Source organism: Mobula hypostoma, chromosome 9 (assembly GCF_963921235.1).
Source record: "Mobula hypostoma chromosome 9, sMobHyp1.1, whole genome shotgun sequence".
NCBI classification, from domain to species: domain Eukaryota; kingdom Metazoa; phylum Chordata; class Chondrichthyes; order Myliobatiformes; family Myliobatidae; genus Mobula; species Mobula hypostoma.
This window is the reverse complement of record NC_086105.1, coordinates 143841310-143869010: the sequence shown is the minus strand read 5'-3', so window position 1 is coordinate 143869010 and position 27701 is coordinate 143841310. Positions and strand designations below refer to the sequence as shown.

Below are 27701 nucleotides of genomic sequence, written 5' to 3'. Positions count from 1 at the left end.
ACGATCAACCCGGCCAAGTGCCAGTTCTGACTCGATACCATCGACTTCCTGGGCCACAGGATTACTAAAGACAGGGCAACACCTCTGCCCGCCAAGGTAGACGCGATCCGCCACTTCGCCCAGCCCAACACAGTCAAAGGCCTGCAGGAGTTCGTTGGTATGGTGAACTTCTACCACCGCTTCCTCCCCTCAGCAGCCCGTATCATGCGCCCTTTGTTCACCCTGATGTTGGGTAAAGGCAAGGACATTACTTGGGATGAAGAGGCTGCGGCTGCTTTCGTTAAAGCCAAGGAAGCCTCGGCAGACGCCGCGATGCTGGTGCACCCCGGAACGGACATTCCAACCGCCCTCACAGTGGACGCATCCAACACCGCAGTCGGTGGGGTGCTGGAGCAACTCATCGAGGGGCGCTGGCAACCCCTGGCATTCTTCAGCAGGCACCTACGGCCACCTGAACTCAAGTACAGTGCCTTCGACCGGGAGCTGTTGGCACTATATCTGGCAATCCGGCATTTCAGGTACTTCTTAGAAGGCAGGCCATTCACCGCGCTCATGGACCACAAACCGTTGACCTTCGCATTCACGAAGGTGTCTGATCCCTGGTCGGCCCGTCAGCAGCGACATCTGTCCTACATCTCCGAGTACATGATGGACATCCAGCATGTCTCGGGCAAGGACAACGTCGTGGCGGACGCACTCTCCAGACCAGCTATCCAGGCCCTGTCCCAGGGGGTGGACTACGCAGCACTGGCAGAGGCGCAGCAGGCAGACGACGAGATGCCCAGCTACAGGACCGCAGTCTCGGGTTTGCAGCTGCAAAACTTCCTCGTAGGCCCAGGTGAGAGGACCTCCTGTGTGACGTGGCTACCGGCCAACCTCACCTCATTGTCCCGGCAGCCTGGCGGCGGTGAGTTTTCAGCTCCATACACGGCTTGGCGCACCCATCTATCAGGACAACCGTCTGGTTGATCTCCAGCGAGTTCGTGTGGCACGGACTTCGCAAACAGGTCAGCGAATGGGTCAAAACGTGCATGCAGTGCCAAACAGCCAAGGTGCAGCGGCACACCAAAGCCCCGCCGCAGCGGTTCGAACCCACCCGCCGGAGGTTCGACCACATTCACGTGGATATCGTGGGGCCCCTGCCAGTGTCGCGAGAAGCGCGGTACCTCCTAACTACGGTAGACCGGTTCACCAGATGGCCAGAGGCAGTCCCGCTCACCGACACCACCTCCAAATCCTGCGCCCGAGCACTGATCACAACCTGGGTAGCACGCTTCGGGGTACCGGCCCACATTACCTCCGACAGAGGCGCCCAGTTCACCTCCAGTCTGTGGTCAGCTGTGGCCAGCCTGTTGGGAACACAGCTACACCACACAACTGCCTACCACCCACAGTCGAATGGACTAGTGGAGCGCTTCCACCGTCACTTGAAGTCGGCTCTCATGGCCCGCCTGAAAGGGCCTAACTGAGTGGACGAGCTTCCTTGGGTCCTGCTTGGAATCCGCACAGCGCCCAAAGAGGATCTTCACACCTTGTCGGCCGAGCTGGTGTACGGCGCACCCATGGTTGTCCCAGGAGAGTTCATACCACCCCAAGGGGGCAAGAGGAAGAACCCGCAACAGTCCTGGACAGACTACGCGAAAGGCTCGGCAACCTGGCGCCCATACCCACTTCACAGCACGGACAGATCACGACCTGCGTACCCAAAGACTTGCAGAACTGTAAGTTTGTATTTGTACAAAGGGGCAGACACCGGGCACCGCTCCAGCGGCCCTACGAGGGGCCGTTTAAGGTGATCTGGAACAACGGGTCCACGTTCGTGCTGGACATTGGGGGGAGAGAGGAGGTTTTCACGGTGGACCGACTCAAACCGGCCCATGTGGACTTGGTGCAGCCGGTCCAGGTTCAGGCACCGCGGCGCAGGGGCAGACCCCCCAAACAGAGGCCGATCCAGACTGTGGACATTGGGGGAGGTATCGCCGGTTCTGGGGGGTGGGGGGGTGTTATGTGGTGACCCACGTTCTACGCAGGCGAACCGGCTCACAAAATGGCGCGCGCGTTGGCAGAGAGGCCAGCCCCGGAATGGCACTGGGCCGCCTTCTTCACCAGCAAGGGGAGAAAGCCCGCGCGCGGGAAGAGACTTTTGTAATGCACCTCTGATGTCATTTCCGCCCAGAGAGGGCGGGAATGGAACTGCGTAAAAGCCAGTGCCGCGAAGTTTGAATAAACTAGTCTCGAGTGCAACTTACAGACTGCGTGTCGTTATTTGTAGCTCTGTACATTGTATTTTATAGGATTGCTCTTATATTTATTTAGGTTTTTTTGTTTTTTTTGTTGTGTTCTTTATGCCTATGGCATTTTTTTATATGTATCGGATCTGGAGTATCAACCATGAATCTTCAACCCTTATCCTGCTGCAGCAACATGCAACTCACTTGTGTGACTGTCACCCAAGTACTAATAGACTTGTTTTAAGTTGAAGTTCAGGTTTATTTTCATTTCATCTGTGTACATGTAAACTGCCAAATAAAACAACATTCCTCCAGACGAAGATTCACAACCCAGTATGCATAATTCACACACAGTGCATAAAGTAATATTACCACAAATAAATTAACAAATAATAAGATGCACTTATGTCACAAGTTTAAAAAGTAAACAGTATAATGCTATTGGCTCTTTCTACCTGGTGAGACCTGGGTGGTGGCTGGGAGTTCAGTGGTCATACAGCCTGGGGGAAGAATCTGTTTCCCATCCTAACAGTTCTTATCCTATTGCCAGAGTATCTCTCGCCTGATGGTGGTGGGGGACAGGGTCAAAGAGATTATTGGATGGATGGGATCATTTAGAATGCTAAGGTTCTCAGGTGAGAACTTTGGAACTCATACTGGGAATAATTTTCACTTCCTGCATCATGAACAGGGTAGATTGTCCCATGGTTGAACAAAGCTTTAATGTTTCTGAAACCTGAAGAGATTTATGTCGTTTTTGAAGAGTTAAACCAAAGTGTCTATTCATGCAGGACCCTTGGATTGACCGTTATTCAACCGAAGGGAACGACTCCTTTACCTTAATTGTTCGGATGATGAATTGCCTTTGTAGCCCTCTAAATGTGCCAATATTCACTTGATAGCATTCTCAGATGTGAAATACTTTGTGTTATGCCAAAAGTAATTTGTTTGAAATCCAGAACCAGCGTTGAATTCAATCGGTAAAATATAATGAAAAGCCACTGGTGTTCCATGTGAACTAGGTTTGAAATACTCTTCTTTATATTACAGAAATCTAAGAATCCGCATCCCAACCCATTCTCATTATTTTCTCCAACCACACAAGGTTGTAATTGATTGTGCACTTAACGACTTTCTCCATTTTAAAAGAAAAATTTGAACTCATCTGGCACACAGTAATGTCCCACAAGTAGCAGTTTAATACTGACCTGATGACCAGTATACATGATGGTTCAGCTGTTTGCATTGACTGGGATAATATCCCTGTTCTTCAAAATACTGCTGTGGGATCTGCGATAATAGATCAAGTTCAGGTTTGAGTTTATTGCCATCTGATTGTACATGTATACAACCGAATGAAACACTGTTCCTCTGGACCACAGTGCACCCACAAAACATATATCGCACAAAGCACATAAAACAAAATATTGCCACAAGTAAGTTAATAAAATATAATTCAAAATGCATGTAGTGCACAGCACAAGTAAACAGTAAACAGCTTGCTATCCTAGTGATGAGAACTTTGTGGTAGCAGAGTATTCATTAGTCTCACAGTGTGAGGGAAGAGGCCGTTAACCAGCCAGGCAGTTGATAGCTCACTTTAAGCTTTTCTTCAAAAACATTTAATGGTGGTTTAGCACTCCCTTAGTTCTGTTTTGGAAATATCATATTGGTTTTAAGACCATGAGACATAGGATCTAAATTAGGCCAATCAGCCCATTGAGTCTGCTCAGCCATTCTATCATTGCTGATGTATTATTGCTCTCAACCTCCATTCTCCTGTCTTCTTCCTGTAACCTTGCATGCCCTGACTAATTAAAAACCTATCAACCTCTGCTTTAAGTGTATACTGTGCCTAATTACAGGAAGTTACGAGCTGTTGCCCAAGTCTCATCGGGGGAAGGGTGGAGACTGCCCAAGATTATTTCATCTCTGGCTCTTTATAATAGGTTTGTTTATGTTGGGCCTCTGGTTTTGGAGAATGTGCAACTTTCTAATTCGGAAAGATAGATCTGCAGAGGTTGGTATCTAGAGTAAATGTGAAGTGAGATGATGGATCTGGAATTGAAGCCTGAACTGTAATTTCCCTGCTCAGATGCTGGCTGTCTCATTGATTTTCTCCACCACTTTGTTCTTTTTCTAACTCAGGGCAGTGTTATCCAGTGAGTCTCAGTTGAAAGGATAGTTTATGTAGGAGCATTTTGGAGAACTGGTTTATGATCTCATGTTAAGTAGGAATAAAGAAATGTGCGCAAATCACTGAATGTTTTAATCCATTGCAGAGCTGAATTAAATAAAGGGTTGACTATCTGAAGACTTTGGAAACACAAATGGCGCTCTCTTTGCAACAGTTTGAATTTGGCCTACAATGATGAGATGGGACTCTGTTCTCCAAATCCATTATAAAGAGTCAGAGGTGAAATAATCTTGGGCAGTCTCCATCCTTCTCCCAATGGGATTCGGGCAACAGCATGAAACTTCCCGTAATTAGGCATAAATTGCTAATCTGTCTCTAAAAAGCTGCAAGGATGGATGGCCTGGGAAATGGAACCATTACGTTGGTGGAATAGTGGGTGATCATTACGAGACTTGCAGTTAAAACACATTACTGAAAGAACTAAGGGAGTTTTATAATTTGTGTAGCAATGTGGCATCTGTCATTTCTGTGTTGCACACTGTGGAAAGTTACATGAAGTTTATTTTAAAAAATGTTTTGAATGGCTGCCATACATTAATGAATACAGAATTTCTCTAGATTAAAGTAATGTTAAAAGCTTACACTCTGTACCACTTTATTAGGTGGACCTTTACACCTGCTTGTTAATGTAAATATCTAATCAGCCAATCATGTGGAGGCAATTCAATGAATACAAGCATACAGACATGGTCAAGACATCCGGCTGTTGTTCAGACCAAACATCAAAATGGGGAACAAATGTAATCAAAGTGATTCTGACTGTGAAATGATTGTTGGTGCCAGACAGGGTAGTTTGAGTATCTCAGAACTGCAGATCTTCTGGGATTTTCATACACAGCAGTCTCTAGAGTAGGGGTTCCCAGTCTGGGGTCCGCAGATCCGTTGGTTAATGATTAGGGGTCCATGCGTAAAAAAGGTTGGAAACCTCTGCTCTAGAATTTACAGAAACTAGTGTGAGAAACAAAGAGCATCCAGTGAGTGGCAGTTCTGTGGGCGAAAACATCTTGTTGATGACAGAAGTCAGAGGAGAATGGCTAGACTGGTTCAAGCTGACAAGGCAGCGACAGTAACTCAAACAATGACATGTTGCTACAGTGGTGTGCAGAAGAGCACCTCTGAATGCACAACACATTGAACCTTGAAATGGATGGACTACAGCAGCAGAAGATCACAAACATACCCTCAGCGGCCACTTTATTAGGTACCACCCATACTTAATAATGTAGCCATTGAGTGTACTACCAACAGGGATATCCATTTATAATGGGCATGATCATTTCAGCCAATTGCTTAATATTAAATCATGCAAAGATGCCATTTGACCTATCATCACCAAATCAGGTCTTTGAAAAATCCAACAATTAATACCACCTTCTGCTCCTTCTCTGAAGTCCCTGTAAAATTTTCCTTTCCATGTAAAGATATCCAGTTCCCCTTTTGAAGAGCTGAATGGATCTATCTGCATTTCTCTGAGGTAGGGCGTATCATTTGCAAATAAAATATTTATACTTGCTGAATGCATTGCCTCAACTACATTGGCAGCTTTTCTGGGAAAACTATTTCAAGGAGTTTCTGGTTTGTCTTCATGTTTGCTTTCTGCACTTTCTGTTGCTTTCCAATTAGCATTTGGTATGATTCAGTGCTAGATGGCAAACTCTTATGATGTTAACTGTGAGACAGAAAGCTAAGGAACTCATCAGGTGCAGTTTACTTTGACCTCACCTGAAATAACTGCACCAATATGCCTTCAATTCAAGATTGTTTAATGTCATTCCCTGTACACAAGTGTAAAGGAGAATGAAATAATTCTTACTTCAGCTCCAGTGCAGCACAAAAAACACAATAAGATAAAGAACACAATAATAATTTTAAGAAGCGCAATAAGCATAAATACGTAAGATATCTTATGTACATAGATTGATTGTATGCCCATAAAGTGACACTTGTACCTACTAAAGTAGCCACTGAGAGCATGTTCATGGTCTTCTGCTGCTGTAGCCTACCAATTTCAAGGTTCAACATGTTGTGCATTCAGAGATGCTCTTCTGCATACCACAGTTGTAATACGTAGCAGTTGTAATAAATTCCAGAGACTGTTGTACATGAAAATCCCAGAAGATCAACAGTTTCTGAGATACTCAAACCACCCTGTCTGGCACTAACAATCATTCCACGGTCAAAGTCACCTTGATAACATTTCTTCCCCATTCTGATGTTCATTCCGAACAACAACTGAACCTCTTGACCATGCCTGCATGCTTTTATGCACTGATTTGCTGCCACATGATTGGCAGATTAGATATTTGTATTAACGAGCAGGTGTACCTCATAAAATGGTCACTGAGTGTATATCTAACTGTCCGTGCCATTATAGTGAGCGGCGTATCTTTAACATGTTCCACAATGAATTGTTTGCAGGCAAAGAAGACCATAGCTTCACTTGCTGCAGCAGAGGGCTTGGATAGCTGTTTGGGCCTTTATAGACTACATATAAGACAGCTGATTGAGTGGGTGGCTAGCGCACAGCATGAGTGGACTAAATACTCCGTGCAGCACCTGCAATTTGAAACAATTATCACTCAGTCAGGTAAGAAAGTCAAGTTCTATCTCACACTCATATTTTAAATATCTGATATCCTGCTCATGTATTTTCCTGAACATCATGCACAAAATGCTGGAGGAACTCAGCAGATTAGGCGGCATCTATGGAAATAAATTAGAATTTTATTTCGTGCATCCACCTCACAACATGAGGGAGTAAAGATTTGTATGTTGCGTCTCCGTCACTATAATAATAACAAGTAATAAGGAAGGGAAATGTAGGAGGATATTGCCCAAACACTAAAATTGTATACATTAATTGTTTTGTATATACGTTGTACGGTCAGAAATGCAATCAAATCAGTGTGTATTGATAAATTTAATGGCCAGAAGTTGTCCCAGAGCCTGTTGGTCCTGGCCTTAATACTGTGGTACCATTTGCCAGACAGAAGCAGCTGAAACAGTTTGTGGTTGGGGTGGCAGGAGTCCATGATGATCCTCCAGGCCCTTTTTATGCGTCTGCTGCTCTAAATGTCCTGAATAGAGGAAAGTTCAGATCCACAGATGTGCTGAATAAACAGCTGACATTTTGGGCTGAGGCCTTTCATCAGCACTGGAAAGGAAAGGGGAAAGCTGCCAGAATAAGAAAGTGGGTAGAAGGGAAATAGTACAAGCTGGAAGGTGAAAATTGTGAAGATTTGGCATGACATCTAAAACGTCGACAAACTTCTATAGATGTGTGGTGCAGAGTATATTGACTGGTTGCGTCACAGTCTGGTATGGAAACACCAGTGCCTTTGTATGGAAAATCCTACAGAAAGTAATGGATACAGCCTAGTCCATCATGGAAAAAGGCCCCTACACTATTGAGCACATCTACACAGAATGTTGTTACAGGAAAGCAGCATCCATCTTCAAGGACCCCCAGACCCAGGTCATGCTCTCTTCTCACTCCTGCCATCAGGAAGAAGATACAGGAGCCTGAAATCTCACACCACCAGGTTCAGAAACAGTTATTACCTCTCAACCATCAGGCTCTTGTACCAGTGGGGATAACTTCACTCAATTTCACTTGCCCATCACTGAACTGTTCCCACAACCTATGGACTCTGTTTCGAGGACTCTTCATCTCATTCTCAATATTTGTTACTTATCTATTTATTATTATTATTATTATTTCATTTTTTTTGTATTTGCACAGTTTGTTGTCTTTTGCACAGTGGTTATGTTGGTGAGGTCTTTCAATTATTCTGTTATGGTTATTGGATTTATTGAGGTGCCCGCAGGAAAACAAATCTCAGGGTTACACAGTACTGTGCAAAAGTCTTAGGCACCCTAGATTTTTTATATGGTTTCAGATGGTGTGGCCTCCACAGAGCCCTGATCTCAACATCATCAAGGCTGTCTGGGATTACCTGGAGAGGCAGAAGCAAGTGAGACAACCAAAGTCTGCTGAAGAACTGTGGCAAATTCTCCAAGATCTTGGAACAATCTACCAGCAGATTTTCTGACAGAACTTCATGACAGTGTACCTAAGAGAATTTGTGCAGTTTCAAAGGCAAAAGGTGGTCACACCAAATTTTGTTTTGATTTAGTTGTTTTACTGTTTACTACTCTTTATAGTAATTTTCTTTGATATTTAGAAACTTTTTGTTTCATTATTTTTGAAAGCATCTTTGCTTTACAGATTTTTTTTTACATATGTCCAAGACTTTGGCACAGTACTGTATATGGTGACATGTAAGTTCTTTGATGATACATTTACTTTGAAATTCGAATTTTGGTAGGTGAAACCAGGTGGGTGGGGGATGAAGTAAGAAGCTGCGAGGTGATAGGTGGAAGAGGTAAAGGAATGAAGAAAAAGGAATCTGATAAGAAAGGAAAGCGGACCAGTATTTTCCTCTTGCTTTTTCACTTTCATTATTTTGAACATTAAATTTTGTGAGTACTTGAACCAGTATAATTTTTAAACTATAAATCCTTTTTGATATTTAAATCACTCAGAATCAGGTTTTTTTATCATTGGCATATGTTGTGAAAATTGTTGTTTTATGGCAGCAGTACAGTGTAATACATAATATATACTATAAGAAATATATATAAAAAATTTTAATAAATAGTGCAAAAAGAGAGCAAAAGTGAGGTAGTATTTATGGGTTCATTGTCCATTCTGGTGTTGGAGGGGAAGAAGCTATCCCTAAAACAAAGAATGTGTGTCTTCAGGCTCCTGTACCTCTTCTCTGATAGTAGTAGCGAGAGGAGCTCATGTCCTGGGTGGTGGAGGTGAATGATGGATGTCACTTCTTTTGTGGTATCGTCGCCTTTTGAAAATTTCCTCAATGGTGGGAATTATACTTTCTATTGTGGGCATGTGGCCAAGTAGTTAAGGCATTGGACTGGCGACCTGAAGGTCGTGAGTTCGCACCCCAGCCGAGGCAACGTGTTGTGTCCTTGAGCAAGGCACTTAATCACACATTGCTCTGCGACGACACCAGTGATAAGCTGTATGGGTCCTAATGCCCTTCCCTTGGACAACATCAGTGTCGTGGAGAGGTGAGACTTGCAGCATGGGCAACTGCTGGTCTTCCATACAACCTTGCCCAGGCCTGCACCCTGGAGAGTGAAGACTTTCCAGGTGCAGATCCATGGTCTCACAAGACTAACGGATGCCTTTAATAATTTCTGTTGTATGCCTTTCATCCTTCTGGCATAAATTGCCATCATTAGCAAGAAATATCCCCTTTGGTTTGCCAGTTCCTTTTGATAATCAGTTTACTAATGAACACATTCAGGTTAAAGACAAATATTAGCTTTATTTGTCACATATGCATGGAAACATAGAGTAAAATGCATCGTTTCTGTCTGAGGATTGCACTTACAGTCCGCATGTGTCACCACGCTTCTGCCACCACTCTAGCATGTCCACAACTCATTAACCCCAACCCTAACTGTAGGTCTTCAGAATGTGGGAGGAAACTGGAAAACCCAGAGGAAACCCACGCGGTCACGGGGAGAACGTACAACCTCCTTACAGGCAGTGGCAGGAATTCAACCCTGATCAGTGATCGCTAGTACTGTAAAGCATTGCACTAACGGCTTTGTTACCGTGCTGTCCACTACAAAACTATGCTCACAAGACCTGGTGTTTGATCATAAAAATGCCCTGGATTTTCCATTACCTTCTCCTTTCATTCTATTCCATTTTCTTCCCAGAATAATAAACTTTTTTTCTCAAAAAGATCTAAAGAGTTGTATTAAGCTTTATTTTTCAGCACTTTCAATGGAACAATTCCTGCCGTACATATTTAGTTTGATCGTAATGCAACAGAACGGTTTGTGTTTTTCCAGTTGAATAAATCTGTTCAAATGTGATCAACGAGTGTGATTGTACTGTTGAAATAAAGGCATTTAAAATGAGTGCTAGCTCTGCTTACAGATTTTTCTTTCTTGTAATTTCTTTTAATCTCCCTGCATTATTTTATGTTGCTAACAAGTGTGAGATTACAATAGCTATGCTTCGAAATGCATATTTTAAAATCTAGTATTGTTCAGGAGAGTTGGCAGGGACTTGTACTTAGAGTCCAAGACTGAATGAAATTCACATATTTTTCTGTGATCTGCTACTCAGTAGAAAAGGTTATTGCTATCACTCGTATGTGTCCAGGACAAAGAAGCAGGCAGGAAAAATCATTGCAGATACTATATATCCTGCAAACTGCCTTTTCCAAAAGCTCCTTTCTGAGAAGCCTATAGGGTATTAAAACAAAAACTTCACAGCATCTTAAAAGTTTCTTCCCACAGGCAGTTAATCTGATTAACCTTTCTAGTTGCCCCCCCCACCTCCTATCCATTACCGCCCCCCCTTTACTGTACTGCACTCTGAACACTTTAAACCACTTTTGATAATGCTAGTTATATTTTAAATACATGTTGGTATATATATTTATTCATATTTTATTCCTTATCTGTACTTCAATGTCACTTTACTTTTTATATAATTCTTTTAAATTGTTGAAAGTAGTAGTTTTTTTTATGCGTGTCACTTCCTGACCACCACACCACAGCAAGTTTCTAACGCATGTAAGTGTACACGGTGAATAAAGTTGATCCTTGGTCCTTGATACTCTGCACATTAGATATCCAAATTATCCATAATGAGTCAGATAGGGAAATGGGAAAATCTTTCATATAAGTAAGACACAATGTTTATGACAGCTCAAGCAGTGAGTTTTCCAATGAGCATGTGTGCAGGTTAAGAGGAAGAATTATTAAAGTAAAGTAACCATATACACAATACATTTTTATTTTAATTATCATCCAATATCGATATTTTATTGTTCTTACAATGTTCAAATTAACTGATCTTGAAATTTATTTTCCTCATTAAGTTGAGAGATAGCAGTGCTGCAAGTATGGGTTTTTCCAAGTCTTCGGATTTGCTATCCACATTACAATCCCAGATCAAGTAGAGCTTGAAACTATGATGCAGTACAGAAATCTTAAACACAAGAAATTCTGCAGATTCTGGAAATCTAGAGCAACACACAAAATGCTAGAGGAGCTCAGCAGGTCAGGCAGCATCTATATGGAGAGGGTGCTGATGAGGGGGTCTCAGCCCCAAACAGCGACTGTTTATTCCTCTCCATAGATGCTTGCTGACCTGCTGAGTTCCTCCAGCATTTTGTGTCTGTGAATCTCGATAGATGCTTCCTGACCTGCTGAGTTCCTCCAGCATTTTGTGTCTGTGAATCTCGATAGATGCTTGCTGACCTGCTGAATTCCTCCAGCATTTTGTGCGTGTTGCTATGCAATAAAAGAAGCTTTATTACATTGGTTCCTGCCAACAAATCTTATTCCCTGCAGTCTGGAAGCTCTATATAATTTGTGAACTGCCTTTACATTCAAAGTTACTATTATTCCAATTGAAATCGTCTGGTGGTTGGATTTGGTATTGTCTTGGACCATGGCCCCAATCTCTCTCAGAATGATCAGTATGAATGCCTTAATTGCTAGTCAGTCTTTCTTAGCTTCAAGGATTATTTGCTATACACATTTATATGGATTAGGAATTTGCTGTGGTATGTCAGTCAGGGTGCAACATGCAACAAAAAAAACAACAAAATTCCTCAATTATAAAGAATTGTATAAAAAATAAAGTTAGAGGTTCAAGTATGGATATGGAATAAAATGTACATAAATACATCAATACCAACATGTACATGTAATTTATTTACTTTAATGATACTATGTGGAGTAGACCCTTTCGGCCCTTCGAGCCACACCACCCAGCAACACCACAAAGCAATTAACCCTAACCTAAACCTGTGACAATTTACAATGACTAATTAACCTACCCGGTACGTCTTTGGACTGTGGGAGGAGACTGGAGCAGCTGAGAGGAACTCGTGCATTCCACAGAGAGGGCATACAGACAGCGCTGGAATTGATCTCCGAACTCTGGAGTGCCCCGAGCTGTAATAGTGTGGCACTAACTGCTACTCTACCGTGGCATCCAATGTAAACAGCGTTATGAGAAGTGGTTTAAGGTCTTTACAATTTATTGCACTGACTGGAGTAATAGATGGAGGGGGATAACTAGAATGATTAATCAGATTAACTGCCTGGGAGAAGAAACTTTTAAGATGGCTTGAAGTTTTTCTTTTCATAGCCCTATAGTAGTTTCAAGAAGGGAGCTTTTGGAAAAGGCACTTTGTAGGGTGTGCACAATGATTTTTCCTGTCTGCTTCTTTGTCCTGGACACATCCAAGTCATGCAGTGATGGTTAACTGCCAATGACTTTTTCTGCTGACTTGACAGTTTACTGTAGTGTTTGTACATTGTGAGAGGATGCTGCAACAAACCAGACAGTAATGGCTGATGAGAAGATGCTCCCTACGATGCCAGTGTGGAACTGCACCCAATATGTTCCGAGGAAAATAGTGTTTTAGGAATTTTACCAACTGCCACAAGAAGTACATCCTCTGCCGAGCCTTTTTTTAAAATGAGACATATAATAAAACATACAAGGGAAAAAGCAAATCGTAAGCATGAGGAAGTCTGCAGATGCTGGAAGCCCAGAGCAACACACACAAAATGCCAGAGGAACTCGGCAGGCCAGGCAGCATTTCCTGCCAAGACCCTTCTTCGGTTTTGGAAAGGAAGGGGGAAGGTGACAAAATAAAAAAGGTGAGGGGACAGGAAAGGAGGATAGCTAGAAGATGATAGGTGAAGTCTAGTGGTTAAGAAAGGTAAAGGGCTGGAGAGAAAGGAATCTGATAGGAGATGAGAGTGGACCATAAGAGAAAGGAAAGGAGCAGGGGACCTGGGTAGGGTTGATAGACAGGTGAGAAGAGGTAAGAAGCCAGAGTGCAGAACAAAAGGAAAGGAGTGGGGGGTGGATTTTATTTACCAGAAGCAGAAATCTATATTCATGCCGTCAGGTTGGATACTACCCGGGTGGAATATAATGTGTTGCTCCTCCACCCTGAGGGTGTCCTCTTCCTGGCACAAGAGAAGGCTACGGACCAAAATGTTTTTCAGTGGTAAAATACTTTTTGCCAAATATTTATTTCTGGCCAGTGAATGTAACCTTTTCTCTTGCTTGCTAGAACTTTTGTTGTCCTTCAGACACGGTTTGCTTATAGATCCTTTTAGCACTGTTTGGGAATCACTGTTTGTGGACCTTAGCCCTATTTCTTTGCTAGCTGAGCAAAGAGACTTTCATGTAGTCCCAAGGCATTGGATTTAAATCAGCAAGTCAGTCATTGCCTTTGCTTACTTCTCAAATAGAGCATTAAGAACTGCTCCCAATTACCTTTAACATCCCGGATATTGCAATCACTAGTTAAGGAATGCTATTCATCGTTCACCTTTCTGACAGCTTTCCACCAACTTCTTTAAATGGCTTAATCTGTTGTCAGATTCAGCTAAACGCTCTCCGCAGGGGATCTGTGGTGTCTCTGAGGAGGATGAAAAATAACAAGGCTCTTAAACCAATTTGATTGATTTTCTTGCTGAGAAATGCAGATGCAATATAAATTAGATTTAACTAAAGTACAAAGAGCAGTGTTACTGAAGACAAAGATTAAAGACTAAGTTTATTTGTTACATATACATTGAAACAGTGAAATGCATCACTTGCATCAAATCTGCAGTGATTACGCTGGGCTTCCACGCATCCAGCAACAACATAGCCTGCCCACAACCCACTAACCCTAACCATACGTCTTTGGAATGTGAGAGGAAGCTGAAGCACACAATGAAAACCCATGCAGTCACAGGGAGAACGTATAAACTCCTTACAGGCAGGATCGAACCCCGATCAGTGCCCCATTGTTGGGAAAGATCTGATAGTGACCCAGACAGACAGAAGGGGCAAACAGAAAAAGACATTTTATATAAAGATCTCCTCTGTTTGATTAACTTCTGAAGGAGAAAAAAATCAAATCTTGTCAAAATCAAATTTTCAGCATTAGATACGTTGTTTGGCAAACATCTACTTTTTCTGTGCTCAGTAGTCCTCTATAACTTATCCTGACACATTTAGTTCGTAACCAATAATACATGACCTCATGGAGATGGAAAGTAACTCCTGTGTAGATTCAAGCATTGAATCACTTGGAGGGTGTTACACTTGTGCAGCCTGTAGTTCTGAATGCATCCTCGGGGTTATGGTAAAAGGCATCTGTTAGTCTTGCGAGACCATGGATCTGCGCCTGGAAAGTCTTCACTCTCCAGGGCGCAGGCCTGGGCAAGGTTGTATGGAAGACAGGCAGTTGCCCATGCTGCAAGACTCCCCTCTCCACGACACCAATGTTGTCCAAGAGAAGGGCATTAGGACCTATACAGCTTGGCACCAGTGTCGTCGCAGAGCAATGTGTGATTAAGTGTCTTGCTCAAGGACACAACACATTCCCTTGGCTGGGGCTCGAACTCACAACCTTCAGGTCGCTAGTCCAATGCCTTAACCGCTTGGCCACATGCCCACACCAGGGTTATGGTAATAGTATGATCATCTGAGTTGAGTATGATGTTCTCCTCATGAGTTGTCTATTGGTGGGTCTTCAGGTGGCGATAAAGGCCAGTCTGGGATCCACATATTCTGTCCTAAGTGGTGAATGCCTGCACATGACTTTGCTTAACATGGGGAGGCTGATGCATGGGCAGCCACCACACAGTCCTTGACAGATCATGGTCAGTTTCCAGTGGCATAGAATGCAAGGTGACTGGGGACCCTTCACTGCTGCAGCCTTCCTCCTCCTTCGCTGCTGTTGTGATGTGTCATCGTCTTCCGCCAGCTTCACCGTTGAGGTCTTGGTTGGTTCACTCTTTGTCTGGAATCTTCTCCTTGCATCATGGTTGATCCTACCAGGAGTTAAACCCCAGGTGGCATCGCTCTCTGGATCTCAGGAACCCACAGGTTTCTCCACCACGACAAAGTGATGATCCTCAGAGAAGGATTTATAACACACCAGTACTTCAGAAGTCTGTCTCTCTTTTGTCAATGATGACTGCATTGCCCTTTTATTATTGTGGAAAATCCTAGCTATGATATGAACCTTAATTAAATGGTCAGACTTTTCTTGTAGCCCCAAATGTAGAACTGCAGTCAAAGTACATAACAGTTTGCTTGAAGTGTTTGGTCTATGCAAAAAAAAACTTTGTTATTTTTCCCTTTGTACAAAATATTACCTGAAAAGCTATAAAATACAAACAGAAAATCCTGGAAGCTACATTTATCTGAAAAGTAAAAGAAAGGATCAACTAACAATATGAGTTTCCTGGAGGTTATCAGTGAACTATTGTAAGGCTCTTAGTTTAACAATCATTTTAGTTGAGTTGCCCCTGTTCTTACCTTAACCCTCACTCTTAGTACTGCCACCTGTATCCAAGAAAGGGTATTTCTGGTAGCTTGAATTGTGTTGAAGGAGAATATGTGATAGACAGTCCCTGTGACAAGATAGTAAGATCTGTTGCTTAGTGTGACAGATTTTTGTATGAGGATAAAGCTTAGCTTTATTTGTCAATTGTACATCAAAACATACAGTGAAATGTGTCGTTTGTTTCAAATCAAATCAGCGAGAATTGTGCTGGGCCCATTCTCAGCACATTGAGAACTGAAGTGTTGCCACGCTTCCAGTGCCAATGTCATATGCCCACAACTCACTTAACACAAATGTACATCTTTGGAGTGTGGGAGGATGCTGAAGCACCTGGAGGAAACGCACACAGTCACAGGGAGAATGTACAAACTTCTTATAGACAGTGATGGGAATCAAACCCCAATCTTACAGCCAGTGCTTTAAAGCATTGGAGAGGCTGATGGCACGCTACCGTGCTGTCCTCTACGCTACCAATCAAAAGCAAGCTCAGTAAATCAAGCAGCATCCGTGGAGGTAGAGGAATGGTTGATGTTTTGGTCAAGAGCCAGGGTTGATGTGCTGTGCTACTGTACTTGTGCCTTTGCAGCCTCTCATTGGGCAGAAAATGCCACGCAATTATGGAGGTGCAAAAAATGCTTATTACAATTGAAAACAGTAACAGATTTACAGCCAGTAAAGCTCTATTATTAAAATACATTGAAATGTCTTTCATCATTTGAGATCCACCTATAATATTCCTGTTGTCAAGAAGTCAGACCGTGCCTAATGCTGCCCTTGCTCCATTTACAGATTCCAATCTGATACTTTTCATAACTTTACATCGTGTGTTATTACAAATCTAGGGCACATTCCAGACAAGTTTGGTGCATGAGTTATTCATTGCTGTGAGGCAGGAGGTGAATAGGTGTTTAAATGCATTGTCTTAGCTCCAGCTGAATTCATATTCATTTCTTTTGTAGACAATTTTTGAACTGCTGGTTCTAGGTGAAGGTTTTTAGTTTAAAACTACCACATTGCCACTGTTACCTTTACACTTTGAATCTACAGCAACCGTGTATGTTGGGCAAATGACAGATCTGACATAGAATTTACTTTTGAGTTTAACAGTGTTTCAAATAGAACTGGATAGCTCTGAAATCTGTGGTCATGTCTTAAAAATAGCTTCTGTAAACTGTTCTTAATTAGCTGTATGTTACATATAAAATCTATCTAAAATTGATTTTCCAATGTAAAAATTGATCTCGATGCAATCATTTTGAACATGCTGTTAAGTATTCATTAAACATAACTACTTTATAAGCACTATTCCAGCAGAATTGGTTGCTAAGGTTATCTGTACTGTATTTGTAGGTCCCGTGCTTGGAGAATCGCTTGATATAGTTTTTCCAGTTTTGAAAAGCTGCCTTCAACCCAGCAAAGATCCTGAAGTGCGCCTCAAACTCTTCTCTGTTTTATCAAAATTGCTACTGAAAGCTAATGAAACTCTAAATTCTCAAGGGTAGGTACTCTGTAAATATAGATGTAAGTTTAATGATACAAATTTATACAAATAAGAATTAGTCATTATAATCCTTCTTATTTTACACTGAAAAAACACTAAAAAAAATCATTGCATCTTTACACATTTCCCTGATAGCTGCATGGTTTGTGGAGTTACCACTAAGTACCGCAGGTATGTATGTTTACTTCGCAGTAGTGATGTTGATGACTAAGTGGAACCATGAATCAGTGAGGCTTGAATGCAAATAACATATTTGTGTCTCACGTAATCCCAGTACAGAAAAGGATCATGTGGTGATTCCAGAACACTTGAGGCTTTCACAGTCAGTGGTGGTCACCATAGGAATAAAAGACTAGCTTTATTTGTCAGTTGTACATCAAAACAATGGAATGAATCGTGAAAGGGAAAATAAAATGCGTTGTTTTGTGTCAACAACCAACACAGTCTTGCTTGGGGGCAGCCTGCAAGTGTCGCCTCATTTCCAGCAGCAGTATAGTATGCCCACAACTCGGCAACCCTAACGGTACATCTTTGGAATGTGGGAGGAAACTAGAGTACCTGAAGGAAACCTACACAATCATGGGGAGAATATATACTGTTACGTACCCCATAACTGGGTTGCCAAACCAGCAGAAATGGATCACTCAGTTGGAGTCTGGATTACTAGAACTAAGAAAGTTTTATTTAAGAAACAAGCAACACAGTACTCTAATCAAAAGGATAATAAATGCAACAGTTCAGCAATGATAAACACACATGTGCACAGAATTAGGATAACAGGATCAATCAAGCTCTATCGTCGTCTAGGGGTAAATAACCAGTTTCAAAGTGACGCAAAGTTCAGTTCAATTTAGTTCAGTTCATTTCGCAGTAATCACTGCCGTGGGAGATGGACAGTGGGGGGAAGGAGAGAGAGAGCAAAACGAATGAATATTCAAACGGCTTCCACACAGACCTTCGATATTCTTCTCAGTCAGCTTTCGGGCGAGCCCTTTGTGATGTCTTCTGAGGTCACCGACCGTGACCCCTGCGTTTCCAGATACGATCGTTTCTCTGCAGTGAACCTGGCACCCAGGCAAGGGCGGACACACACCAGGTTCCCGCTGATCGTGCTTTTCCACCCTGTGCGTCTATGGCTTGGACCCGCGACCAGCCTTCCAAAACTTCCCACCGACTTGTGGGAGACGCGCCGCTTCCAGGGTCTCGTTACCTCGGGGTGTCGTGTGTGTTTTGCCTTAGCGAACCTGTCCCTTTTTATCCCCCTGCTGGGGTATCGCCTGTCCATCACTTCAAACAGTTCAGGGTTCAAAGGGGGAGCCGATCTTGACAGCTCTCCTTCCGTTAAACTCTCCCGTCCCTTCATTAACATCTCCAAATGCTGCTCCATTGTTTTCCTTCTCTCTCTTTCTCCTGAGGACAGGTGGCAGACCAACTGCTGATCCCACTGGTGCCAGCACAGGACAGCGAACATCTTAATCTATGTGTATTCTCGTCACACCTCCCACCTTTAAGGATTTTTACCGGGGTAGAAATTACAAACATGAATACATTATTTGATACACACAAATATACATCTTTATCAGCTATTTGGCTAATACAGCGAATTTTAAGTTGCCAACACCTTGACAGACATCACATTTTCTGTTCCCTTTATATGTGTTATTAATAATCCCTTAGACCAGGCTCCAACTTAGCAAACTTCATAGTGGCCAAAAACACTGATGAATTGCGATCAATATAACCTCTCATTGGGTTTCGTCCCAGACCACAATAACAAGGGTCGTCCCATTCCGACTTAGTTTTCTCTCGCAAGGGCTTAGGAGGAGGGGGAGGGGTGGTAACCGCAGAGTTATTGCAAAACTTCCTACAGTACCCCACCATCTCCAAGAGCCTTCTGAGGGTCCTCTTATCTGTCGGGGTTGGGATGTCAGAGATAGCCCGCACCTTAGCTTGCATCGCTGCCAGCTGCCCTTGTGTCACCACAATTCCCAGATAAGTGACCTTCGTGTGGCCGAACTCATTTTTTTCAAGGTTCACTATCAAGCTGGCTTCAGACAGCCGTATTACATCGCCAATACACACCTCTGTGTTCGTCAGCCCTTTCGTCACTGAATTACTCATTCTATAGGGATGTTGCTCACTAGGCTGACCTAGCGTAACAAACACCACCCAGCGTCCCAGTTCTTTGCATCGCCTCGGGACAATCAAACCCACGTGTGCGAGTCATTTAATTACTTCTCCTAAAGAGTCGCTTTGTTCGGGGATTAAGGGAGAGACCTTATCAGCAGAGCTGGCCAAAACAATAGCCTTCTCCCATCTGGTCGGTACCATACTCATCTTTTCAAAATGGTTTTTTTCTCTTATCAGGGGGACCCTAGCTTCATTGATTTCCGCGCTAACACCGACTAGGTTTGTTAGCATATCAAAAGCCTGTGACCATCTCAGTTCGCGTCAGTCATGATCAATAACATCCTTCCCCCTGGGCAGCCGGTAAACCTCTTTCATGATTCCACCAACGGTTTCCTCCAGCACCGCAAAATGTCCACCGAGGGGTACCTTGTGGGCCAGGTTAAAAATCTCATCCCCATAACTCTTTTGCACCACCCCCCATTCCTCATCTGCGGGTACGGTACTTGGTCTCCCTTTCTTCCTTAGCACTTCCTCCTCCACACAATAGCCTACTGGTTCCCTTTTTAATTCTGCGTCAGAGAGAGCTGTCTCCGCCAAAACCATCAGCCCCTCGTCTCGCTCCTGCATCTGCACAAATTCTTTCCTGGCTAATGCTACATCTGTCTCAGCTCCCTCACTACCTCTTGTTTCACTACACTCCTTCTTTTCACTTTCTACCCTCTTCTCGTACAAGGCTGGCAGAAACGTCTCAGCTAAATTTACTTCGGCAGTCCCGTGATGTACCTGTGAGTCCATGGGCGGGGCCTCAATGCTGGCAGGCTGACCTGTCAATCTCACGGCTGGGAACACGATTCCCCCGGCGAGGTCATTACCGAGCAAGACTTCCACGCCTTTCATCGGTAATTCGGGCCTCACCCCGATCGTGACTAGTCCAGAGACCAGGTTGCTTTGTAGGTGTATCTGGTGCAAAGGGACTGCCTCTGTCCCTTCCCCAATACCTTTGACCTTGACCTCCCCAGTCTGGGTCTCTGAGCTAAACTCTAATACACTCTTCAATATCAATGACTGACACGCTTCCGTGTCTCTCCAGATCCGCACTGGAACTGGTTTTAACCCCTCCTTCACTGACACCAATCCAGCCGAGGTAAACTTCTCGCGCCCTTCCTGAACTTTGGCAGACCTTTCCTCTCCTAGCGGTTCGTTTACCAGCTCGAAACAGCCGGTCAAAATCGCCGTTTTTCCTTTTCCTGCCTCTTTCTTTGGGGCAAAGCACCTGGACGCAAAGTGTCCGACTTTCCCACAATTATAGCAGACGACCCCAGGAGACTTCCTACCAGACTGCTCCCGGTCTACCTTATCCTTCTCACTAGTCCCCAGCTTACTTTCTGACTTTTCTGGCGGACTCTCCCCACCGTCCTGACTACCCTTCTGGTAGCCTTTACTCGGGGCAAACTTCATTTTATGCGTCAACGCATACTCATCCGCTAACTTAGCAGGTGCGGCTAACGTGGCTGCCTCTTTCTCATCTAGGTAGGGTCTCATACCCTCAGGGACACATAATCCCCCTCTACCCCCTTCGAGGCGCACCAACGCTCACAATATGTCTGCATCTCACAGGCAAACTCTAAATATGTGCGGTCCCACTGCTTCCTCGCATTCCGGAACCTCTGCCGGTATGCCTCCGGGACCAACTCATAAATCCTGAGGATGGCCTCTTTCACCACCTCATACCTCTGGGCATCTTCCGCGGACAAAGCTGAGTAAGCTTGTTGGGCTTTCCCTTTCAGTACACTCTGAAGCAAAACAGCCCACTTATCCCTCGGCCAGTCCTGACTTGTAGCAACTTTTTCGAAATGGAGAAAGTACCGATCCACATCGGTATCGTCAAATGGGGGAACCAGCCTAACCTCCTGGGTCGCCCGGAACCTTCCACCTTGGTTCGGCACGGGCCCCTGCTCTGCCCTTATCTTTAACTTCTCCAGCTCAAATTCCCTTTCCCTCTGTTTCTCCTCTCGCTCCAACTGTCTCTCTCTCTCTCTGTCTCCTGCCTTTCTAACTCTTTCTCTTCGTGTTCTAACTGCCGTACCCGGAACTCGTGCTCGAGTCTCAGTTTTTCAAGCTGCACCTGTACCGCGTCTCCAGCAGGTTTTTCAATAGACACCACCTCCAGCTCCCCTTGGGAAAACACACCCTTAGATACATAGTGCTCTATGATAGCTCTGTGTATCTCCTCTCTCCTCATTGTCGACTTCCCCTTAGCAAGATTCAACCGTTTGGCCACAGCTGCCAATTCCGCTTTCCTGGCATCCTCTAATGCCTCCAAGATCGGTGCCTTTATAAATTTCTCAACCTCCATTTCTGCTGTTTGTCTTTCTTTCGGGAATTTTAACCCAATCAATTTACTCCGTCCCAAATTTAGCATTCAAAATCCCGAACGAGAACCCCACTTATGTTACGTACCCCGTAACTGGGTTGCCAAACCAGCAGAAATGGATCACTCAGTTGGAGTCTGGATTACTAGAACTAAGAAAGTTTTATTAAAGAAACAAGCAACACAGTACTCTAATCAAAAGGATAATAAATGCAACAGTTCAGCAATGATAAACACACATGTACACAGAATTAGGATAACAGGATCAATCAAACTCTATCGTCGTCTAGGGGTAAATAACCAGTTTCAAAGTGACGCAAAGTTCAGTTCAATTGAATTCAGTTCAGTTCGCAGTAATCACTGCCGTGGGAGATGGACAGTGGGGGAAAGAAGAAAGAGAGCAAAATGAATGAATATTCAAACGGCTTCCACACAGACCTTCGATATTCTTCTCAGTCAGCTTTCGGGCGAGCCCTTTGTGATGTCTTCTGAGATCACCGACCGTGACCCCTCCGTTTCCAGATACGATCGTTTCTCTGTGGTGAACCTGGCGCCCAGGCAAGGGTGGACTCACACCAGGTTCCCGCTGATCGTGCCTTTCCATCCTGTGCGTCTATGGCTTGGACCCGCGATCAGCCTTCCAAAACTTCCCACCGACTTGTGGGAGACGCACTGCTTCCAGGGTCTCGTTACCTCGGGGTGTCGTGTGTGTTTTGCCTTAGCGAACCTGTCCCTTTTTATCCCCCTGCTGGGGTATCGCCTGTCCATCACTTCGAACAGTTCAGGGTTCAAAGGGGGAGCCGATCTTGACAGCTCTCCTTCCATTAAACTCTCCCGTCCCTTCATTAACATCTCCAAATGCTGCTCCATTGTTTTCCTTATCTCTCTTTCTCCTGAGGACAGGTGGCAGACCAACTGCTGATCCCACTGGTGCCAGCACAGGACAGCTAACATCTTAATCTATGTGTATTCTCATCACAATACAAACTCCTTACAGGTAGTGGTGGGAATCGCACCTTGATCACTAGGGCTGTAAAGCAATTGTACTAACCTCTGTGCTACCGTGCTGCTGTGTGTGTGTATGAGGCCCTTGTTCCTCCCCAGCCAGACATCTTAATCATAAGCACAAGAGATTCTGCAGTTGCCAAATGTCTTGAGCCCCACACAAAAGGTGCTGGAAGAACTCAGCAGGTCAGGCAGCATCCATGGAGGGAAATAACTCAGGCTGATACTGTTCAACAGGACTGGAAAGGAAGGGGGCAGAAGCCAGAATAAGAAGGTGGGGAAGGGGAAGGTGTACAAGCAGGTAGGTGATAGGTGAAGCCAGGTGAGGGGGAAGCTGGGTAGGTAGAGGGGGGATGAAGTAAGAATCTGGGAGGGGATAGGTGGAAAAAGTAAAGGGCTAAAGAAGGAATGTGACAGGAGAGAACAGTGGACCATGGAAGAAAGTGATGGGTGAGGGGCACCAGAGGGAGGTGATGGGCATGTGAGGAAAAGTGGTGAAAGGGTAATCAGAATGGGGAATGAAAAACTAAGTAAGGGGAGGGGATAGAAATGACCAGAAGTCCGAGAAATCAATATTCGTGCCATCAGGTTGGAGGCTATGAGGTTTGCACCTACAGAGATGTTAATCTCTTGGTCATATCACCATGCAGCATTCTTTAATTCAGCAGTATGCAACTGAGAAAATGATTTTGTTACCTTAAATCAAAAACAATTTTTTAAACTTGAAAAGGTAGCCTCAAAAGTGTAACTCTAATAATCCTCAATTAATGGATGAATCATGATAGGAACGTAATTAATGAAATGCAATTTAAAAATATTTGGAGTTATCAGCCACCATTTCACTTCCAAGTACTTCATTGCCTGCAATAAACTTGTTCGTTTGGTTCATTGTTCCTGCCAGCTGTGACTACAGAGACGGCAGGGTTTCCTTTAGTTCATTTGAAATGACTGTAAAAGAGTCATTATCAGAAGGCTGACCTTCTCTGGGAACTAATTACTCTTCATCATTGTAGGATGTTTTCAGCTTATTTCTGGAATTTTACAAGCCCATGATTCAGATGACAGGTGCATAATTTCTCTGTCATGGCTGAGGGCCACATATTCAAATCCTTTGTCTTCAACGGAATCTAATGGTCTCGTGCGGGAAATTATTGTGGTCGTGCAGACTGGCAGACTCCAAATGTTGATCATACAGTTTCTGAGTGGCCCACCCACTTGTTCAATTTTCACTGGTATTTTCCTTTCCTTTCCTTCCTGTGATTGGTCTTTGGGGGGAAAAACACTATTCACTTTCTTTCCTTGTGCAAATCCTATTGGAAAAGCAGTACAAACTCAAACCAGAATTCATGCTTTAATGTGGGCAGTTTGCCTATCAACAGTGACTATTAACAATGCCAACAGACTGATAATACTGGAAAGGGGTCACTGTACTGTGAATGCAGCCCACCCTACTGATTTGCATTCACTTTGGACTGAATTATTACGAGGTTAAAATCACTGTTTTCTCTTGTGGTAACCCAACATCAATCACATGAGGTTCATTTAATTATATATAAGAAATTACTTTTAATTATGTAACACACATCAAAGTTGCTGGTGGCATCTCTAGGAAGCGGTACAGTCGACGTTTCAGGCCGAGACCCTTCGTCAGGACTTTCTGCGTTCACCAGCAACTTTGATGTGTGTTGCTTGAATTCCAGCATCTGCAGAATTCCTGTTGTTTGACTTTTAATTATGTGATATTTTAGATGCAACTTGAATTGACTGTTTGTTCAGCAGGAGCTGGGGGAGTTTTAACAATTCTAATAAGGGAGCGCCATCTCCTGGACTGTTGAAGTTCAAGATTCAGGATTGGTTATCATCATTCTTCAATACAGACGTGTAAAGGAGAACAAAATGCTTGTTACTCCAGATCTGATGCAACATAAAAAAACCACAATGAAGATAAAATAATAAATATAATGATAAAAGCAGTCCTACAAAACACAGTGTACCATAGCAGTTAACACGACACTATGCAACAAATACAAATTTTGGAGGAACTCAACAGGCCGCACAGCATGTATGGAAACGAGTAAACAGGTGATGTTTTGGGCCGAGACCCTTCATCATGACTGGAAAAAAACCAACTTTTTACATTTTCTTTCCAGTCCCAATAAAGAGTCTCGGCCCAAAACATCAACTATTTACTCTTTTCCATAGATGCTGCTTGCCCTGCTGAGTTCCTCCAGTATTTTGTGCATGTGTGTTGCTTGGATTTCCAGGATCTGTAGGTTTACCTGTGTTTGAAACACGACACTGTTACAGCTTGGGGCTTACGGAGTTCGGAGCTTAGTTCCAGTGTCCTCTGTTGGTTATCCTCCCCATCAATGTGGGTTTATGGGTGCTCCAGTTTCCTCCCTCAGTCCAAAGACACACTGATTGTAGGTTGATTGGTCATTGCAAATTTTCCTGCGATTAGGATTGGGTTAAATAGGTGGGTTGATGAGCGGTGTAGCTTGTTGGGCCGGAAGGGCCTGTACCACACTGCATCTCTAAATATAAATAAATAAATAAATTGTGTGTGATCATATGTACATAAGATTAGCTTATATACTGTATGTACATTAATGATGCCAGATGCAGGAAGGTGACTCTTGACAGGAAATGATAAAGTGACAGTAAGGCACATGAAAACACAGTGACTGTGTCGGTGTAGTATGAGGTGTGGAATGTAAGCATAAAGGGGCAATCATGGGGGATGAAAGGGTCTGTGGAGAAGAGGGACGAAAATATAACAAGTGGAAGTGCCCTTTGTCCAAGACATCTGTTTTGTGGTCACCCCACTCAGCATGTCAAACTTTATTTGATTTCATAAGAATTTAGATTTTCTAAGATGGATTTTTTTTTTGCATCTGGGCTTTGCTGGCAAGTCCAGTGTTAGTTGTATATTCCTAATTGGTCTTGAGAAGTTGGCGCTAGCCGCTTCCATGAGCTGCTCCAGTACTTCTGGTGGGAGTTTGTGGATTTAGACCCAAACTGAATCTGCAGGAAACTGGCTTCTGTGAAAGTGTGGACTTTAGAAGACCATTCCAAGATCATCTACTCAGCACTTCTAGTGTGAATGAAGTTGCAAATGTTCCAAAGTTCAAAGTAAATTTATTATCAAAATACATATGTGTCACCCTATACAACACTAAGATTTATTTTCTTGCGGGCATACTCAATAAATCCATTGTAGAATAATAACTACCATAGAATCAATGAAAGACTGCACAAACTGCACATTCAACCAGTGTGCAAAATACAGCAAACTGTGCAGGTAGAGAAAGAAAAAAAAATAATAATAATAATAAATAAATCAGCAATAATAATTGGGAGCATGAGGTGAAAAATCAGTGAAAGTGGGTCCATAGGTTGTGGGAACATTTCAATGATGGGAATTGAAGTGAATTTATATCCTTTTGTTCAAGAGTCTGATGGTTGAGGGGTAGAAACTGTTATTGAACCTGGTGTTCATTACTTTTGTATATCACTCATACACTTGCTGGGTTTGGCCACTGTTGAAGATGGATATTATTGGAATCTCCTCCCAATAGCTGTTGAAATGTCCAGTACCATTCTTGACTAGGAGTGGCACAAAAGTGTAGTACTTTACAGCAATAGTGGTTCGATTGAGGTTCAATTCTGCCTCTGTATATAAGGAGTGTGTGCATTCTCCCCGTGAATGCGTGGGTTTCCTCCGGGTGCTTCAGTTTACTCCCACAGTCCCAAGGCATACAAATTGGGGTTAGTAAGCTGTGTTGTTCGTTGATGCAAACAACACATTTCACTGTATATTTCAATGATTTGATGTGCATGTGACAAATAAAGCTAATCCTTTTTTAAATCATTTTAGATGTAGTAGGACAGGATATCTTTGATCTGTTGATTTTACTTTATACTTTATTGTCACCAAACAATTGATACTAGAACGTACAGTCATCACAGCGATATTTGATTCTGCGCTTCCCACTCCCTGGATTACAAATATTAAATATTAAAAATAGTAAAAATTAGTAAATATTAAAAATTTAAATTATAAACCATAAATAGAAAATAGAAAAATGGAAAGGAAGGTAATGCAAAAAAACCGAGAGGCAGGTCCGGATATTTGGAGGGTATGGCCCAGATCCAGGTCAGGATTCATAAAGCAGTCTTATCACAGTTGGAAAGAAGCTGTTCCCAAATCTGGCCATACGAGTCCTTTAGTTGATTTGATGACGTATTTTGTGCTGTTTGGCAAGTATGCTGTTCTATACCAAAACCATGGCGAAAGCTGTATCACCAGACGGAGAAACAGCAGTGTTCGAGCTCCTAGCTGGTGTGCTGCAAGGAGACACTCTGGCACTCTACATCTTTATAATCGTCCTTGATTATGTTCTACATCAAGCTACCAAAGATCATGACAAGCTTGGTTTTACCATAAAACCAGGACAAACCAAAAGGGTCAGACCAGTTACGCTCACAGATCTCGATTTTGCAGATGACATAGTTCTGCTCTGTAACCAGATGGAAGAAGCACAGCAGCTACTGACAAAAGTGGAAATTGAGTGCAGTAAAGTTGGACTTCATCTAAACGCTAAAAAGTCAGAGTACATGGTGTTTAACTGCAACGAAGGTACTTTCAAGACCGTAAAGAATGATACCATTAAGAAAGTCTTTGACTACAAGTACCTCAGGTCAAGAATGATGAGTTCGGAGAAGGACTTAAAGATACGGAAGGCGCTGGCGTGGAGGACTATGTACGACATGAAGGAAATCTGGAAGTCGAACCTGACCAGAGGGCTTAAGAAGAGGATTTTCATAGCAGTCATAGAGTCCA

The 27701-nt window shown here is 43.3% G+C and overlaps 1 protein-coding gene across 3 annotated transcripts in view; it reads left to right on the top strand.

Annotated features, from left to right (window-relative positions):
• The window catches only part of LOC134351410 (dynein axonemal assembly factor 5-like), a 188856-nt gene that overhangs the window by 113688 nt on the left and 47467 nt on the right, over window positions 1-27701 (top strand). For all 3 annotated transcript variants that reach the window (XM_063057511.1, XM_063057510.1, XM_063057512.1), the window contains exons 8-9: window positions 6847-7015; window positions 17202-17349. In XM_063057511.1, coding sequence (XP_062913581.1) covers window positions 6847-7015; window positions 17202-17349 — 317 coding nt within the window. The remainder of the gene's footprint in view (window positions 1-6846; window positions 7016-17201; window positions 17350-27701) is intronic.